The sequence below is a fragment of the Myotis lucifugus genome, unplaced genomic scaffold (genome assembly GCF_000147115.1).
Source record: "Myotis lucifugus unplaced genomic scaffold, Myoluc2.0 scaffold_54, whole genome shotgun sequence".
Classification (NCBI taxonomy): Eukaryota; Metazoa; Chordata; class Mammalia; order Chiroptera; family Vespertilionidae; genus Myotis; species Myotis lucifugus.
The window spans coordinates 3,709,311-3,728,856 of NW_005871102.1; the positions used below are offsets into that span (position 1 = coordinate 3,709,311).

The 19,546-nt window shown below is 44.6% G+C and overlaps 1 protein-coding gene across 1 annotated transcript in view; it reads right to left on the bottom strand.

The window, feature by feature from the left end:
• The window catches only part of LOC102423880 (quinone oxidoreductase-like protein 2), a 20,824-nt gene extending 2,405 nt beyond the window's left edge, over positions 1 to 18,419 (bottom strand). Inside the window, exons 1-9 of the mRNA XM_006088945.3 lie at positions 18,346 to 18,419; positions 18,154 to 18,262; positions 16,419 to 16,515; positions 14,831 to 14,889; positions 14,267 to 14,332; positions 13,415 to 13,524; positions 12,506 to 12,587; positions 8,735 to 8,916; positions 6,130 to 6,358 (exon numbers count right to left, since the gene is read on the bottom strand). Coding sequence (XP_006089007.2) covers positions 6,130 to 6,358; positions 8,735 to 8,916; positions 12,506 to 12,587; positions 13,415 to 13,524; positions 14,267 to 14,332; positions 14,831 to 14,889; positions 16,419 to 16,515; positions 18,154 to 18,262; positions 18,346 to 18,395 — 984 coding nt within the window. The 5' untranslated portion in view covers positions 18,396 to 18,419. The remainder of the gene's footprint in view (positions 1 to 6,129; positions 6,359 to 8,734; positions 8,917 to 12,505; positions 12,588 to 13,414; positions 13,525 to 14,266; positions 14,333 to 14,830; positions 14,890 to 16,418; positions 16,516 to 18,153; positions 18,263 to 18,345) is intronic.
• Positions 18,420 to 19,546: the final 1,127 nt, after the last annotated feature.

The window sequence follows — 19,546 nt, forward strand, 5'->3', positions numbered from 1 at the left end:
GCAGACAGTCAACCAGTCAACCAGTTGCTATGACGTGCCCTGACCACGAGGGGGCAGACTCTCTGACCTGTAGGTTGGCTTGCTGCTGGGGTCCAGCCAATCAGGACTGAGCAAGACAGGTCGGACATGCCCTGGAGCCCTCCTGTGGTCCCTCCCCAGCTGGCCAACCTCCCGCATCCCTCCCCGACCTTGATCGTGCACCAATGGGGTCCCTCAGCCTGGCCTGCACCCTCTCGCAATCCGGGACCCCTCAGGAGACATCGGAGAGCCGGTTTCAGCACGATCCCACTCAACACAAGAGCTGCCCCCTGGTGGTCAGTGCACTCCCACAGGGAGAGCACCACTCAGCCAGAAGCCAGGCTCATGGCTGGCAAGTGCAGCGGTGGTGGTGGGAGCCTCTCCCGCCTCCGCAGCAGCGCTAAGGATGTCCAACTGCAGGCTTAGGCCCACGAGAAGTGGGCCTAAGCCATCAGTCGGACATCCCCCAAGGGCTCCCAGACTGCAAGAGGGCACAGGCCAGGCTGAGGGACCCCTCCCCGCAAGTGCATGTATTTCGTTCACCGGGCCTCTAGTAAGTAAATTCAGACATCTGTAAATAAGCAGACACAAAACCAAAGATGGGACTCACAAAAATGAAAATGTGCTTTGACATGAGAATTACAATTAAACAACCCTTTCCACTTGAAATCCTCCCCAAAAACCCAAAAAATAAATAAGTAAAAAGTAGGGAAGCAAATCAACTGTGGCAATCTCTCTGCAGCCAGTGCCAAGAGCATGTGTCTTTGGGGCTCTGTGCCTCACCGAGCCCTTTCCAATCCACACAAATTTAGCTGCCTTCAGAGGGGGTGGAAGAGGTCTAAGAAAGATGTTTGAAACACTCATCCCCGCCTGTCAATCACTCAAAGCTACATCTCCAGTGACTCACAGCTGCATCACTCTCCCTGCCAGTTAGAAGTCACTTGTTCCCAGAGACCTGTCAGGGCCCAACAACAAAAACACTTGGGAAAACAAACATAATTCAAGATATTGATACTTTTTTCACCTGGCATCCTAGAGAAAGAGGACTCTCCTGCCAATAAAAGGTAACATAAAAAGAAAATAGTCACTTCAGATGCTAACCTGTTTTGTTAATCATTTTGCACAGAAATCTTTATAAAAAGGTAGCACCTATTTACCTGACTTCTTTAACCGATAATATAGAGGGGGGACGGGAGGGTAATAACCTTTTTGTTCCGTGACTTGGGAATCTCATCATTTTTAATATCCATTATTTTACCTCCTGTTTTGATGTTTTGTTACTTCTATGTCTAGCTGCCACTTCCGCTGTGATTGTAGATGCTTCTAAAAATAACCCAGCTCTGTCCCTTCCCACCCTGTGGTTTCTATCTGGGCTGGGAAAACAGACAACCAGTGATGTTAAGGACTGGTTGCTTAATAAGAATGATAAGGCTTGGAGTGAAAGACTAAACAGCGAAGTGCAGGGTTTTACATCAGAGTCTTTTGATGGCTAATTCGGTTAGATGCCCAGGGCATTTTCCTCCTGTATTGTACAGGCTGCATCTCAGAGCGGGAGGCTCTCCACACTGGTGCCCAGGCAGAGACACACAGGCTGGGCCCAGAACCCCGATTCTCTGCCATGCAGTGGATGAAGCCATAATTAAATGTGTCTCTGCAAATATGCACCCTGGAATTTGGGGTCAGGGTGAGGATACTGCTTTTGTTTTAGGTTCTACTGTTGGAATTTTTAATTAGCTCATCAAGCAGGAATAATCAGAGTAACCTATAGTTCCCTAAATATATTATGCTGATTCATGCTTCCCATTTGAAACCAGCTCTTCCCCCACCATAGCACTATCCTGAGATCTTTCCAACTAAAAAATAAATTGCTTAAGTCTTGCTTTCTATTGATTGGCATACAGAACGTCCCCAGTGAATGTTCAAATAAACTCATGAATGAATGAATATATCTGGGACTGAGTGGGATTGTTTTTAAAAGGTAAACACATGTAGTTACTGATATGCTGTCATAGTTGAATTATATTCATCATATCGTTGTTCTGATACAAGTTGATCTGAACCTTCTTTTAAAAGTCACTCAACGCATCTCATCAAAAAGGATACAGATGGCAAATGTGCATATGAAAAGATACTCAAAATCATTACTCACCAGAGAAATGCAAATTAAACCCACAATCAGATACTACTCCATACCTATTAGAATGGCTATCATTAAAGAAAGCAACTGACAACAAAAAATTCTGGCAGATGAAAGTAACAAAAACTCTCATACACTATTGGTGGGAATGTAAAATAAGACAACCACTTTGATAAAGAGTTTGGTAGTTATTAAAAGATAAACATAGAGTGGCAAACCAGTACAATCAAAATCCTGACATTTTCGAACAAACAGTGATGCTGGAGCACCAGTTTCTAATCAAAAACACACACACACAGAAAACCTACGTGCTATGGGTTTTGGTAGGAATGCACCAGGAATGGCCTCGTCTTCGAAAGCATGGGCTTCAGAGACTGCAACAGAATTGCTTCCCAGTAACTAAGGCCTAGAGAGCAAGCTGGCGATAGAGTCAAGCTTGCCCCTTCTAACATCAACCTTAGTTATTCGTAGGATTCCACACAGATTTCTTTAAATGGACATTCTTATCTAATGATGTTATCTAGCCACCACCGAAGCTGAGAGAAGGGGGACTGCTCTGTAAGGAAAGCCAAATAAATGTCTGGGTAAATTTGAAAAGAAAAAGTTAAACATACACTTAGCACATGTTCTAGAAATCCCAGTCCTAAAATTTGGAAAACAAAATAAAACATGTCTATACAAAACTCAAACATGAATGTTTATAGAAGATTTACTTAGAACCACCAAAATCTGAAAATAATAAAATATCCCATTAACTGATAAAGAAACAAGTGGTGGTACATCCACACAATGAAATACTATTCCCCAATAAAAAAAGAACTACTGGAATATGCAAAAGCATGGATGAAACTCAGAAGCATTAGGCAAAGCTGAAGAGGCCAGACTCAAAAGGCTGTGTACTGTATGATTCCATTTACACTATGACAATCTTCAAAAGGCAGAATTATAGGGAAAGAAAACAGATCAGTGGTTGCCAGGTTATGGGGTAGAAAAAGGGGACGGTTACAAAGAGGCACAAGGGAACTTTTTGGAGTTGAAATGAAAATGTTCTATGTCTTGATTGCAGTGAAGTAGTTACATGACTATATATGTTTGTCAAAACTCAGAGCGAATTTTACTATGTGCAAATTATACTCAAAAAACCCGACTTTAAGAAAAGTCAAGCCATGTATTATTAAACATGAAAATAAATAAATGTTCAAAGTTAAGTGTCAGCCTGGGTTCCTTAGAAAAAAAAGCCTAATCAGAATGTATGCCCCAGTGCTTCCTTGCCGCCCAGGGAGGCCCGGGTGAAGGGAGAATCGCAGTGAATAGTGGAAAGAGGAGAGGAACTACACCATATGTGTCACTGATTCTGAAGCGGTCATTGCTTCAGGGGGACACACCCTGGTTGCTGTTCACGTGGGACCTCTCCAGAGGCCGTATGAAACCCACTGCATGTCCAAACAGTCCATGGGGAGGAGGAAAAGCAGCAATCTATCTCAGATTCTGGTGTCAGACCAATGTGGACTGGATTCCAGGTCTGTCACTTACTACACATTATTAGTCAGGTGTCTTAGCCTCCACAAGTCCTGGTTTCTTCATCTGTAACTGTTAATGGTGAATCGCACCAGATGTTACCAGGGAAGTTAAACCTCGGTCCTTGAGTTTGGCTAAGAAAGAATTCAGAGCCAAGAACTCAAATACAAGCACAAGTTAATTTAGAAAGTCACCGAAGTAGAAGCAAGCTATGGAAGAAGTGAGCCAGCTGAGCTGCATGCCCTCAGGAAATAAGTTACGGAGGCAAAAGAAGGGCCCTTGGAGCTGAGGAGAAAGAAAGGCAAAGCAAACACGCCTGGGGGAGAAGGGGGAAAGGTGCAGGTGTACTCCAGAGAGAGCACACCAGGGGAAAGAGAGGGGTGGGGAAGGGCACAGACATGAGAGAGAGAGAGAGAGAGAGAGAGAGAGAGAGAGAGAGAGAGAGAGAGAGAAAGAGAATGCACTGGGTCCTTCATCTTAAGAGGTGCATGACCAGCGATACACTAGGGAAGAAAAGGTCACTCTAGGGGCAAGGCCTGTTTTCCCAGTTTTGCCCATTGCTAGGCACCAGGTTTTCCGCCCTGCACTCTGCTCATGTCTGTCTAACTGCCTGTCTAACTGCCTAACATAACATAACATAACATGTGATAAAAATGGCTTATTCCTCAGAGTTGTTATGAAGATTAGCACAGTTCTTGACTCATAGTTAAGCACCTAATGTATAGGAGCTGCCATTATTATTATTATTCCTCTAAATTGTTTGCATATTGAAAGAAACAACAAGAGAAGAAATAGTAAATGGATGGTGTGTGAATGAGGTACTTGAAATTGTTAGGGAGCAGGGCCTCCGAGAGCCAGCTGGTAATGGGAAGGTCCACAGAGTGGGAAGAACTAGAAAAATCCTACATGCACAGCCCTCATGGGAAAAGAGAAGGGCAAATGGAAACTGACAGGAGGTTAGCAATTCGATAATTAATTCATGTTTAAGAGGAGAGAGAGCATTAATGTGGGTAACCTGGCTTTCTTGCATGCCTGAGCAGCACCTAGAGCACATCAATGCAGAGAAGAGACAGTCCAAACCAGCACGTGTTTCCACTCCTGTGCTGCCCAATCGTCCTCATTCTCTATCAACAGCTATACCTGAGCCTCCGGTAAAGCAAACCTCAGTTGACAAGTCGTGTGATAAAAGCCGCGCGTTGGAAGGGGACTCAGAAATTTTATGGACTGGTGCTTTTCAAGTTTTAAACCTCAAAACCTTTTCTTAAAAGAAAAATATAAACAGAAAAGTAAAGACTTTTTGCACCTATTTCAGCCCCCGCACAGATGGGGTCCCAGAGCCCTGCAAGCTCAAGTCTATAACTGCCCGCCCCCCAAGACCCAACTGTGGCTCTGGAAGCATAGTCGGAAAGCCACTGATATTGTCCTGCCCCTCGATTTTAGAGACGTGTTGACTGGAGGTCAGAAAGGTGAGGAGACCTCCACAAAGTGAACACAGAAGAGGCCAAAAGCTGGAATTAGAATCCAACCAGTTTTCTGATGGCCAGTTGGGATACCTCTATTGCACTGAGCGCTGCCTTCTTGACTGACATACCAAGAAGATGAGAAAGAACCGTGTTTGGGAAGAATGCTCTTCATCATGGGGAAAAGCATATAACTGGAAGGCCGGTGAGCAGTGAAGTCTGGCCTGACAGCTTGGGGTCCGCTAATCTGCATATGAACAAACCATCACCCCATCCATGGCAGACTAGAGTTACCAAAACAGTTTTTTGAACATTAAAACAAATTAAGCCAAAGAAAAAAAAGAATTCGCAGTGAATGCCTAATAGATTTGCATATGCAACGATTTTGCATATGCACGCGCACAATTACACTTTGGAGGAAGTTTAAGCCACATTAATGGGACTGTGGGGGAATGTAAAAAAGGAATGAATAGCCAACAAAATTAACTACAGTGACTAATGGATAAATTACACTCTTATGATGCTGGGCATGATTTAGTGTTTGTTCACAGAACTCCAGCTTAGATCATCTGGTTGTACTTTAAAGTGTCTGTATTTTAAAATCAAAGGTTAAGTTAAGTGCTTCCTTCTTAGCCTTGTATGTTGTGGAGTTCAGAGTTCACATCAACACGGGTAAATTATTTCCCAAAGTACCACCACGTCCCCCTGTTTGGGACACCACTGATGTAAAAAGAGCCATCAAAATTCACCGCCTGCCTGGGCCTCACAGGTCCTGCTTCTCAGGCGGTTCACTGGGCTCAGGCCAGACAACACAGAGGACTGGGAGGAATCCTGTGACCCCCTCCCAGCCTGAGAGACCCCATTATTCCATGGAGCATGTTCACCTTTTCATTCCATAAGAGGAGGACTTATAGTAACTGGACAGAAGCTGTTTGGTAGCTTGACACAGATTACTTCCTGGCCTTATCCACACCACATTCCTTAAGAACATCTCACCTCCTCCAGCTTAAAAACCGCTCCTACGTATGGCTGGATGCGCCCTTCCTGGCAGTACTGGAGAGCCGAGGACAGGCTCCTGGAGAAGACGGGGAAGTTCCGGTCTTGGTATCGGCCCCAGTACACGCCCATGGCAGAGATATTCTTCAGGAGCAGGAGATTGGCCGGCACAGAAGCAATGGTTCCTCCAGCAAAACCCACCACCACGATCCTGCCCTCCCATGCCAGACTGAGGAAAAAAGGAGAAGGAAAAACAATTAAAACAATGTACACTCACATCCATTAGGATAGCAACTATTTAAAAAGAATAGAAGAGAAAAGAAAAGACGTGTTGGCGAGGATGTAGAAAAACTGGGACCCTCAGGCACTGTTGGTAGAACTGCAAAATGGTGCAACTGCTATGGAAAACAGGATGGAGTTCCCTCAAAAAAACTTAAAAATAGAATTTCCATATGATCCAACTATCCCACTTTCTGGTCTAACTTCAAAAGAACTGAAAGCAGGATCTCAAAGAGATATTTGTACACCCTGTTCATAGCAGCACTGTCTATAATAACCAAGAGGTATGAGCACCCCAAATGTCCATCAACTGATGAATGGATTAACAAAATGCGTATATACTTGACAATGGAGTATTATTCAGCCTTAAAAAGGAAGGACTTTGTCACATGCTATGACATGGATGAACCTTAAGGACATTATGCTAGGTGAAATAAGCCAGTTACAAAAAGACAAATACTGTACGATTCTACTTATTACAGGTGTCTAAAGTAGCCAAATTCATAGAAACAGAAAGGAGAATGGTGGTTGCCAAGGGCTGTGGGGAGGGAGGAACGGGGAGCTGTTGTTTAATGAGTACAGAATTTCAGATCTGCAAGATGGAAAAGTCCCGGAGGTCTATTTTACAACAATGTGAATCTACTTAACACTACTGAACTGCACGCTTAACATGGTCAATAGAGCAAATTTATGTCACGTAAATTTTTACCACAGTAAAAAACATAGAATAAAAAACAATGTACATTAATTCATACAGACAAAAAGTAAAACAGAGGTTCCCATGGGCTTGGGAGGCGGGAAAGAGGCAGTTATTGTTTAATGGACACAGAGATTTTGTTGGGGAAGGTTACACAATGTTGTGAGCATATTCAATGCCACCGGATTGTACACCTACAAATGGTTAAAATGAGAAATACTAGGTCATGTATATTTTACCACAATTTTTTTAAAAAAAAAAGAAACATGTATTAAACCTCCAGCTAGAAATTCCTCTTGACCTAACAAACTGGCAGGGGTGACCCATCTTGTATCACTTTGGATTCTTCCGTAGGGAACTATAAATATAAGCCATAAGTGAGACAGTAGGGGGCCAGAGGAAGTAGCCAGTTTTCTAAGCAGGCCCACTTTAGAATCAAGACTGTCTGTTTAACTATGCCACTACTTTGTGGAAGGAAACTTGGTGTAAACAAATGTCATTCCGTATGCTGTTCTCGGAGACAACTCAGTTTGAAGCCCTTGAACTTAGGAAGCGGGAATAAGGAGCCAGACACTTTAATGAAGCATCATTTGCTTTCCACAAAGACTTACCTTAGGACTCCTTTAAGTTATGTGCTTCTCTGGAGGGTTTTGAACAATCAACAAAAATTCAAGCAGCAAGTTTCCTGCCGCTCGTTCTGAGAAGTACCATACAGAGCGTGCTAAGCAGTGAGTTATAAAAATAAAGTTTGTAAACATCTTTGATATGAAATATGTGCATGTTGATTTGGTGATTTGCTTTTCTTCTTTAGAAGGGAAATGAGAAGCTGTTGTCAAAACACTATTATCCCGAAGGCAAGCGAAGGGCGACTGCTAGCGGCTCTCTGCCCTGGCTCTCCGTTTAGTCAACACACTCCCTCCTTTGCTGCTTCTCCAAGCACCATCCTGGACACACTGCAGGGATGCTTGGGCGCTAGAGCACCAACTGGGTCCCCTCTATGGGCAAGCTGCTCTCCTTGCTTCTACTTCTACTTTAAACTGAGATAAACCACAAAACTGTGCTTGCCAGGATGACAGGAGAAATGAAACCCATGTTACAAAGCACTCCAGAGTCCCTGGTTGAAAACAGAATGAGAATTGGTGTAGAGACAAGCAATTCTCCAGTGATTTTTTTAAAAAATAAAACAAATCAAAGGGATACCTAGCCTGCTGGCTACTTCAAAATCCAGCAAGATCAAAAGAGTGTGGGCATTTAACATCTGAACAATGATCTCCTTAAGAATTACCCGCACCGTGGACATAAAGTGGTTGGTGGGGGCCGGCACAGCTGAATTGAACACATGTATAATTTCTAAAGCATTTGATCTTGCCAACTAGAGAGTCTGCACTCGTTTCTTGGATATTTTCCAGTGGGATATTTGGTTGTTGCTATATTTAAGCATTTCCTGATTTTCCCCTCCACTTCTAGTTCTTTCCACGCCCCCACTCAGCTGTTCTCATTGGTGCCAGTGCCTGCAGGAGAAGTCAGCAGCGAGGACGGAAGAGAAGCAAGGCCAGGTGGTGGCAGAGGTCCGGAAAGGTCCCTCAGAGCCACAGGTCGAACCCACTCTGGAAAGACCCCTCCACGCACCTGCGGAGAGCATCCAGGAAGATGTCTCCCCCCACGGTGTCGATGACCACGTTCACCCCGCCACTGCCCACCAGCTTCCTCACTGCCTCCTTCAGGCTGCCCTGACTGTAGTTCACGCTGGACTCTGCGCCCCTCTGCATAGCCAGCTGGCACTTCTCGTCACTTCCGGCGGCAGCTATTACCTGCATAAAGGACACAAAGCTGCTGAGTTTCAGAATATGTACCAAGTGGGGCTCATGCCATCCAACCAACCTGCCACCAAAGGGTACCAATCAAGGAAACCCATGGGACCTTGCTGACCTAGCATCAGCCTCAATCCAACGCATCAGCCCCAGCCCACAGCACCATCGCACTGGACCCTCCATGCCCCACCATGCGACCCAGTCTAGCCAGGAGATGTTCAGGAGACACTCGGTAAGTTCCTCCAAATGCAAATTAAAACCACCATTTACTAAGCATCTCCTATGAGGCAAGTAGTAAGGACACAAACTAAATACCAAGCCACAGCAAATGAGAAAGGCTTTTCAGACAGTAAAACAAGATTTAATGGGAAGATCTGGACAGATACTAACCGGCTTCATTACCTACGGCAAATTACTTAGTAAGAACTAACACTTACATAGTACTTACTATGTACCAGGCACTATTCTTAATTAGAGAGAGAGAGTTATATAGAGTATAACTCAATATATTAATAGTCCAGTGATATACACACTATTATTATCCCCATTTTGGAGATAAAGAAACTGAGGCAAAAGAACTTAAGTAACTTGCCCAAAGTCATCCAGCTAATGGGAGGCAGAACTGGAAACCAAGCCCAGGTAATCCTTCTCCAAAGTTCAGGTTTGTTGTTTTTTTTTTAATATATTTTATTGATTTTTTACAGAGAGGAAGAGGGAGAGAGATAGAGAGTTAGAAACATCGACCAGCTGCCTCCTGCACATCTCCTACTGGGGATGTGCCCGCAACCCAGGTACATGCCCTTGGCGGGAATCGAACCTGGGACCTTTCATTCTGCAGGCCGACGCTCTATCCACTGAGCCAAACCGGTTTCGGCCAAAGTTCAGGCTTTAACTTCTCTCTATACTGCCTGCCTACTTCTCTAAGCATCAGTTACCTCATTCACATATTCATCTTTATTTTAAGAATTCAGTGGAATACTACTGTATGTAAAGCACTTGCAAAACTTGGATAAATTGAATCTATTGTTACACATAGGCAATCACTTATTCTATTTAAACCTCATAAGAGTATCATGAGGAGGTATAAATACTTCCATTCTATTAGATAGAGACGTAGAACCAGAGAAGTTATTAACTCAGGATCTTCCAGGTAGTAGGTGGTAAAAAAAAAAAAAAAAAAAAGTATTCACTCCAAAGCCCATGCTTTACACTCCATCATGCCTAAGGTGTGACAAAGATGGCACCAATGGCTGCGGGGCATACTGTGAGGAGGTCTAGGGTTTGGAAGTCTCCAGAAAAGTTTCAAACACTCAGGCATTGCCTGGAGGTGCCTTATCACTGGGCAGCACCCACCAGCGCACTTTGGCCCCAAGGTGACTTTCAAAAACATCAGTGGCCTTAAAAGATTCCAAGCTCACCCATAACAATGTGAAACTGAAAGCTTCCCTCAAATAGCTGCAGGTCAGGGAGGGCTGTCAGCACACAGTGCCACAGTGGGCAACACCCGACCAGGTCAGGCACCTGATTCCAATCCCAGGATTCTCACTAGGTCCTGGGGAGACCTGCCGTGAATCACTTTCCCTCTTGGTGCCTCACTTTCTTTATCTGTGAAATAGGGATAATAAACACTTTACATTACCCATCACCCAGGGGTTTTGTGAGGATCAAGGGTTAGAGAACAGCTGTGGAGGCACTGTGAAAGCCATACGAAATGCTGCGAATGGAAGATGTTATCAAAATGACCTGTTCCAAGTAGAGAGCATGATGACATTATTTTTATTTTTGTTTGCTTTTGCCTAAAACCATTATTGCTGCTTAGATTAATATCTGAATTGAAGTAAACCTCTCTACTAACTTCCTGTCACTACTCAAAACAAATGGTACAATTTCATCTGTAAGTGTTAAATAGTCACAGGTTCTAGACAATTAGACTAAGTGTGGTTTCCCTGCTAAGAGAGGTGCTAAAAGCCCTTGTTTTTGACATGAAATGTGTTAATATCCACAAGGAGCCTCCTGGTATCTAAGATTGCTTTCAGAACTCACATGTCCTTCCCAAAGGAACTTCATGTGAGAAGGAGAGATGCCACCTGCCGAAATTCCAGACCAATCCAATTATCTCCAAGCCTGTGGATTCCTGGCACCTTCTGGATACTCCAATTGCATGCTCCATGGGAACTTCACACTCAACAACATCCAAAACTGAACCCGACATGTCCTCCTGTGCTCTCAATCCCAACAAATGGCAAATCCACAAATTAACCTAGTTTGCTCCTTCCCATTCAATGTCTAATAATAACAGGATCCCTTTTCAAGAGAGTCTTACTGACATGCCATCACCTCTAACAGGCACAATGCATGTGTAATTTCAATATCCCCACAACAACCCTACAAGGGAAGCATTACCAATGAGGAAACTGAAGTGATTACTCTACAGGCAGAGCTAGAATTTGAACCTAGGTGAGGCTAACTTCTAAGTCCTCGTGCCTTCAGCTATATTAGAATGCTCTCCAGGGACCAAATTCTCTATTTTCTTCCAATATAGTATGTTTCGATTCATCACCTCCACTGTCCTGGTTCAAGTAGCATCACCTCAGGCTGGGATTGCTCCAAGAGTCTGCCCTACCACCTACGAACCACCCCTGACCTTACCCCATCCCTCATTCCTACTGCTACCACAGTGAACTCTGGAAATTCGAAGATGATCATGTCACTTCTCTACTTAACACCCTCATGTGCTTCCCATAACTGTTCAAATTCTCCAGCACCTCCTGATCTTACTCTGCCCACCTCTATAGAGTCATTTTCCACCGTTCTCCAGATCCTCTGCCCCACAGATGCTGTTTGCAAGTCCCTGAATGCATCATGTTAGTTCCTCTTCCTCTGTCTTCTAATAGGTCCTCCCACCACTAAAATGGCCTTCATTTCACTTTTTCCTCTATTCAACTGCTACCAGTCCTTCAAAAACTCAGTTTCAATGTCCACCATCTTCAAAAATCCTTCCTTCTTTGATATCCACCTTCTTTCATTTGTTAAATCATTCATTCAAAAAATAGTTACTGAGTGCCTACTGTGGTCTAGGCACCAGGCCAGGCACTGGAACTATGATAATGAACCAGACACTGTCCCTGCCTTCATGAGGATTTCATTTCAGTGGGAAAGATAAATTAATCTAATAATGACACAAGTAAAAAATTAAGCATATACTGAGATGTGTAAGGTGTGTACTATGAATGAGAAGTATAAGATGCCATGAGACCATATACAAATAGTGAGGGGAGGGAATATTTCCTGAGGGACAAAGGATACTTCCCTAAAAAGTAGCATCTGAGTTTGAAGTGTGAGGTGTGGGGGTGGGAGGGGAAGTTCAGAGCATCACAGGTGAAGCGAATTGGACCTTGCAGGTCCCAGTTACTGGAAGGGCCAGTGATTTACACCTAGGACCCCTCACTCATCCACAGGCAAACAGGTGGCAAGGCTCTGCTCTAGGTGACTTGCATCCCCAGTGCCTTGCATGTGGTTTTTGCTAAATCAATGAAAACCATATTTTTTCGTACAATTTGTTTAAGTGGAGACTCTACCATACAAATACCTTGGCCTGGAGAACATTTGTTGCCACGTCTATCACTGCAAGGCCTGTGGCTCCAGCTGCTGCCGTCACTAGAACAGTTTCTCTGTGCCAAGAGAGAGACGAACGCTACTTCAGAAACCAGAAAGCATCCAGCAATATGATCTCACGAACATTTTGAAACCAGGACATTTTAAAGCAAGAAGAGAACTTCGAGACCATTTCATTCAACCCTTTATGTGCATCCCTTCTCCAGCCTTTAGGGCTGGGTGGTACTACTGTGGTCCAGTTTTCAAAACTTTCTGGGAGAAATATTCCTTAATATCTCTAGGTAGCCCCTTCCTTTGAGCAACCACTCAATTTCTGCTCCAGAAATTCTGTCCCAAATCATCCTCATACTAAACACTGCTGAATTTTAGGAGGTGGTGATCACAAAATGGCCACGGGTCAACTGAACCCATCTCTCTGGGGCTCCCTGAAAAGAGCAGAAGGCAATAGGTAAACCCAGGTAAAGTGGGGGACTTCAGCACCTCTGAGCTTAAAATATCCCAGTTAAACCCACCCAACCAAGCCCCTCAGAAACAAATACCACAGGCCTCCACTAAAACCAGAGGGAAGAACGTTTAAATAAACCAACTCCCTAAACATGAAGGTTTTCTAGAAGGTGATATCCAGGGTAGTCAGGTCTGAGAGGGATATTTCACCAAATTCATACTGGCCAAGTTCGCAATCTACCATTCCCTCTCAGAAAAAAAAGGATTTTCCCACCATCACCAAACCCCAATCTCCAGTCACTACTTTCTTTGGCCTTTGCTTAAGCAGACTAAATGTGAGCTAAAGGTCAGGCACGGGAGAGGAAGGGGCAAGGCCTTGGGCACTTCTGATATCAGAGAAGGGTCCTAACCAGCTCTCTGTTGTCTACACAGTCCTCACCCAGGCTGGGTACGTGCCCGATGCTCCAGGGCCATAATAGCAGTACCATAAGACACGGGCAGGATAGCAGCTTCCCGGAGCGGCACCCTGTCTGGAATCCGCCACAGTGCCTGTAAAAGAGATAACAGTGACTTAGTGATTCCATACGTACCACCTAAAGCAGGGGTGGGCAAACTTTTTGACTCGAGGGCCACAATGGGTTCTGAAACTGGACCGGAGGGCCGGAACAAAAGCATGGATGGAGTGTTTGTGTGAACTAATATAAATTCAAAGTAAACATCATTACATAAAAGTGTACGGTCTTTTTTTTTTTTTTTAGGTTTTATTCTGCCCACAGCTGGTCTAAGGTCTCCTTGTCCCAGGACCCCATGCTTTTTATTAACACAATATGTCCTGAGGCAAGGCAGAGATATACACTTCAAAGGGTCAGAGTTTCAGTACAGAGTCCATTGTCAGAATGGGGGAATTAGCCTATGGCTGTTCAGGTGTTTGGCCAGTAGGAGGCAATAACATGTAGATTAAGATGCCCTTTAGCTGTCTGGCAGCCACAGTCAATTTAATGTATCCTATTCAGGTTTGGGGAAATGCCATCAGCCATTCCCAGATGCAGCCCTGCTGAACATGCTGGAATTGGTCTCCAGCAACTCCACACAAAGTTCTGTGCAAGGGCTATCACACCAATATAGAAAAGGGATTTAGCATTTGAAAGAAAGAACAGCTTGACTGAAAAACAAGATATGAGCAAACAAATACAAAGAAAAAGGGGCGGGGTAGAGGGGGTGAGGATAGGTAAAAATTTAAGGAAGGAAATTTTTAAAAATACCTAAACATTGTACTGAGAGATAGCGATACCTTCTGGTCAGTGATACATTCTTCAGCCATACTGTTAAAGCCACTCACGCCAATAACTCGATCTCCCTGAAGGGAAAATATCGGTAAGGTAGGTTCAGATGCATCTTTCTTTCTGATTCCATACAACCCCCCCAGGTTTGCCCTAACTATCTATTTAGAAGTAATGTTTAGTAAATAATTCAGCCTTTTTCTCAATATCCCTACCAGGATGCCAAGCCAATCTGAGCATATTTTGGACAAAGATATGGGTATCAATTAGAATATGAATATAGATATGAGTTAGAATACCAGTGTTAATTTTTTTCACAAGAAGCTGAAACTTGATAATTTCCTATCCTCTGAGCCACGAAAGACCTTTTGTTGGTAACAAAAGTTTAATAAAGCAAGGCACTTCTACTGCCTTCCTTCCCCCAATTCAGAATTCATTTCTTCCCCCTCCATCTCAGTTTCCCTTTGGTGTCTTCTGACAAAGACCAGGAGACATAAGACCCTTTGGCTACAAATGAGTTGGCATGTTTCTCACAGCTACGTACACATCAATTCTCTAAATTTCATCACATTTACCTCTTTAACTGTGCTGACATCTGTGCCTGTCTCCAATACTGTCCCAGAAAACTCCATTCCTGAAACAAATTGTTTCGAGATTAGGTTAATCTGTAAAGCCCAGCACCATGGAGGTCAGAAGATCCTGATCCACAAGCTTTCTGGAACTGAGAGGTTTAAGTGCCTCCCCTCACCTACCCAGGGAGGAGGGGGAAGAGTGTTGTACCCAAATCACAGGAAAGTGAACTTAAGAGTTTCACGATCACAACCTGAAAAGCTATAGCAGCCCCATTCTTACCTGGACACAAATGAAAATTTCAAGAATGAGTGAAAGCACGGCGGTACACAAGTACTTTTACAGACACATAAAGACTTTTGACCTAGATCACTGGGGGCTTGGGCTTCTATAGCACCCCAATTACGATGTTCATCATACTGGATGCCATGTCTCCTCGGCTGGACTGTGAAGTCCTCAAGGATATGAACCATATTTATTCATACAGTACTTGGCTCAAATGGATAAACTAGTGTTGTCTGCCCTTTCCTCTTCCACCTCCAAAATTTCTGAATTTAATGATCATACATTTCCCACTTGAGCTGCCAGAGGACTAACTCAGCTGAGTATGACATGACAGCTGCCCCCATCCAGTATTTCAGCAAGTAAAAACAGAGGGAAATGTTTCCAACTGTTGAGACACAACCAAACACCCTGAGGCCAAAACACAGCAACTATTTTGCAATTACTATATCCTTAACAGTACATTTCTGTATAGAATATACATGCACCATATACATGCTGAACTACAGTTATACCTGTTAAAATAAATTTCAACAACAAAAATCAATCATGTGTCCATATTTTCAGAATTTAAATGTAATCAGATCGGGCATAGTGAAAATCAGAGAAGACAATGTGCTACTAGAAATGTATAAACTCTTTTCCTTCTTTCTGACCCTTTGATATTGGGTTTCTTTGGGAATGTGTTTGTAAAGAATAAGAGTTTTGCCCTAGCTGGTTTGGCTCAGTGGATACAGCATCAGCCTGTGAACCAGAGGGTCCTGGGTTCGATTCAGTCAAGGGCACGTGCCCGGTTGCGGGCTCGATCCCCAGTGGGGGGCATGCAGGAGGCAGCCGATCAATGGTTCTCTCTCATCATTGATGTTTCTAATTCTCTCTCCCTCTCCCTTCCTCTCTGAAATCAATAAAATTATATTTTTTTAAAAAAGAATAGTTTTAGCTGCAAAAAAAAAACACAAAAAACAAAAACAAAATTGAGGCAATGTTAAGGAATAAAAGAAAATGACTAGGACCAATGATGACTGGGATCAGAATTCTGATGGACAGAATGATATGTGAGCATTCATTTGTTCATTCATTTTAAAAATATTTATTGAGCATCTACTATGAGCCAGTTATAATGCTAAACTGAGAGCTATAATAAGGGTAAAATAGTCATAGAAATTTCCCACAATCTAGTGCTTCTAATTAGTGGTGAGGTTGACATGTCTGAGATGTCACTGACAGTGGGTAGAGTCATAGATGAAGCGCATGGTTCTGAAAACGGTGTCTTCTCTCCCTGCAGCCGTCCCTTGGCCCCTCCACACTCACCAGGAGTGAAAGGAAGATGGGGCCTTTCCTGATACTGACCACGGCAAACCAAAATGTCAGCAAAGTTAACTCCACAGAAATGGACATCAACTCTGACCTGTAAAGGAAACAGAGCAGTACATATCCGAGGAGACAGTAACTGAATTATAGCAAAATATTTACTGAATACCTACTATATGCCAGGTACTGAACTAAGTCGCTATGCACAATCATGAGGCAATCAATGTGGACAATTTCCCTGCCTTCATGGAGCAAAAAGTAGGGTAGAGAAGACAAATATTCAACCAAATAATTGTGAGTATTTATGTGTTAAATTACAACTTCCACACAAAATGTTAAAAATAGAAATATGTGATGCTATGAAGGCATATGATGGGGAGTCAGGAGACTCCTTAACCTTTTGGGTGAGTCAGGAGAAATCCTTAAGAAAGTAACCCTTGAACTAAGAACAGCCAAGAGTTAACTATGTAAAATAAGAGAGAATCCTGGCACTGCCAAAAGCAATGTCATGTGCAAAGGCACTGTGGTGGGGACAAAAGAAAAACCAGCAAGCCTAGAGCACAAATAGGAGAGAGATATGGGGTTAGAGAGCAGGGCCCACACCATCCAAGGGTTTATAGCCTGTCTTGATCACCCTAGTCTTCAAGGTAGGAATAATGGGAAGACATTAAAGGATTTTAGGCAGGAGAGTAACATGATCAACTGTCTTGGGAATCAGGACTCATCCTGGAGGCTAATGCTAGATCATCAGCTTATGTTTTAGGACAGCACTGAAGCTGAGGTAGGCCTGCAGCAGTGTAGCCAGCAGTTTCTTTAGACCGGGGGTGGGGAAACTTTTTTCTGCCAAGGGCCACTTGGATATTTATAACATCGTTCGCTTAATATAATTCGCTTAATATAAATTTATGTTGCTGTGAAAAAAAGCTCCTACATTTATTGAATTTTGAGTCCTGCCTGCAGTTGCCTAAATTGCTTACATATGCAGCACACACATGACCTCAAGCCACTCCACCTTGACTCACGGATGATTGGAGAATTAATGTCTTTCAGCACCCGAGTCCCAGGAAGCTGAGTGGCTGCCATCACGTGCTCACCCAAATAATCCAGCAGGTCCCTGTTAGTGGCACATTGCTCCCTCTCACAAGGGATCCCCCACACTGAGGCTCACTGCCTGCTGCACCCAGTCAGAAGTGCTCATTCTCCATGCCAGCTGACATTGTGTCACCAGAGTGATCAACCTCAAGGGACTTCCACATTTCACTGGAAATGCCCACAACCCTAAACCCCACACCACTGCAGTACAGCCGACCCGGGCACAAGGCACATATTTCAGTGGAAATACTGGACGTTGCTGGTGTAGGGGAGGAGGGAGGGCAGATAATTAGATGCTGACACCCAAGAGAAAGCAACGGATGGGGTCCATTTATCTGTGTTAAATCCATAGCTTGCAGGTGGTTGTGCAAAATGGTGTGCTAATCAGAATCCTCTGTTTCTAAGGCAACAGCTGTGGGGCATTCTGAAAGCGGCCTCCACTTGTGTTTGGGTAGAACAATCTTCCTTAGACCTTTTGGCCTTTTGGGGAACCCTGAATGGGCCCACGGAGCCCACCACGAAGTTGCCCCCGAGCTCAGCGCTTGGGAACTCAGTCCAGGGTGGAACCTCCGGTGGGTGTGTGGGGGCCGCGGGGAAAGTGAAAGGGCGTCAAGAGGTCCCGGGGACAGGCCAGTCACCCTACCTCGTGAGGCCCCACAGGGCGGGGGGCGACCTCCTCAATGGCCAGGGGCTGCTTCAACTCCGCGCACCGCGCGGCGCGGTAGTGGCGGCCGCCGCCCGGCCAGGCTCTCCTGCAACAGGGGACAGGGACAGGGTTACTCGGGGTCACCCGTGCGGCTGCCTTTTGGAGCTCAGGGAAGACTCGGGGTCCCACCTGCAGAGCCACACCCATGGGAAGCAACGTCCCCGAAGCGTCGCCGCCATGTCCCCGCGCAGGGAGTCACCGGAGGGGAGGGGTCCGGGGCAGGAAGAGCGCACGGCGCCAGCCCCGCCCTGCCGCGTCCGGGGGCGGAAGAGGGATTGGCCGCGTCCAGGGACACGACCCGAGCCGGGCGGGCGGCGCTGCCAGGACGCGCCCCGGGCCAGCCCGCCTGCAGGGCTGCAGGGACCCCGGGGCGCTCGTCCCTTGTCCCGCAGGCTTCCTGGAGGTGGAGCCCACTGGCAAGGAAAGATAAGTCGTCCCAGGAAAACGATTCTCCGAGAAGATGCATTTGTTGGCATTTTTATAGCACATTTGGGAGCCTTTTAAAACCACACTTGGTCGCGTTTAAATTGTGGTTCTTGGGTCTTCTGCACATGTGAAGTCCTAAATGCACAGGTAAAGGCTTCAATGTCTGCCTTCAACACCTTAGTAGAGTTTAATTCTGTTTGTTTGTTTGTTTGTTTGTTATTCTTCACGCGAGGATATTTATTGATTTTTAGAAAGAGTGGGAAGGAGGGAAAGGGAGAGAGAGAGAAACATCCTTGTGAGATACACCTACCTTGCCCTTGCCAGGCCAGCATTGAACCTGCAACCCAGGTACCTGCCCTTGCCCTGGAATTAAACCCCTAACCCTTTGGTGCTCGGGGCGCACACTCTAACCACTGAGCCACACGGGCAGGGCAAAGTTCAATTCTTGTTACCAATTTCCTCACACTTACAGGGCCATTTACACTAAAACTATATGGTTACTAGGAATCCAGTGTGGAATGAGCTTACACAAATCCAAAAAGTACTTCCAATTAAAGTCAGGCCAAAACCTGGTAGTTTTCATAATTCTGAAGCCAGTAGTATGCCTGGCACAAGGTAGATGCTCAATAATTGATTCAGTGATCGTATAATTCCTGGCTGAACAGGTACACTCTGGAAAAACTGAAAACATAACAATATAATCTGTGAAATATTATACAATGGGGTAGACCTCTGTTACAACAGTAATCAAATGTCAACATGCTGCCAGTATGAGAGAAGCACATGTTATCCTGGGAAGTATGTTTCATTTGATGGGTAGCTTCAAAGGTAGCATGATCTCTTTGAAGGTCATCTGGTCAGAGGATTGCCTCTCAGGTTCAAGCCCAGCTCTACTATCTATTTG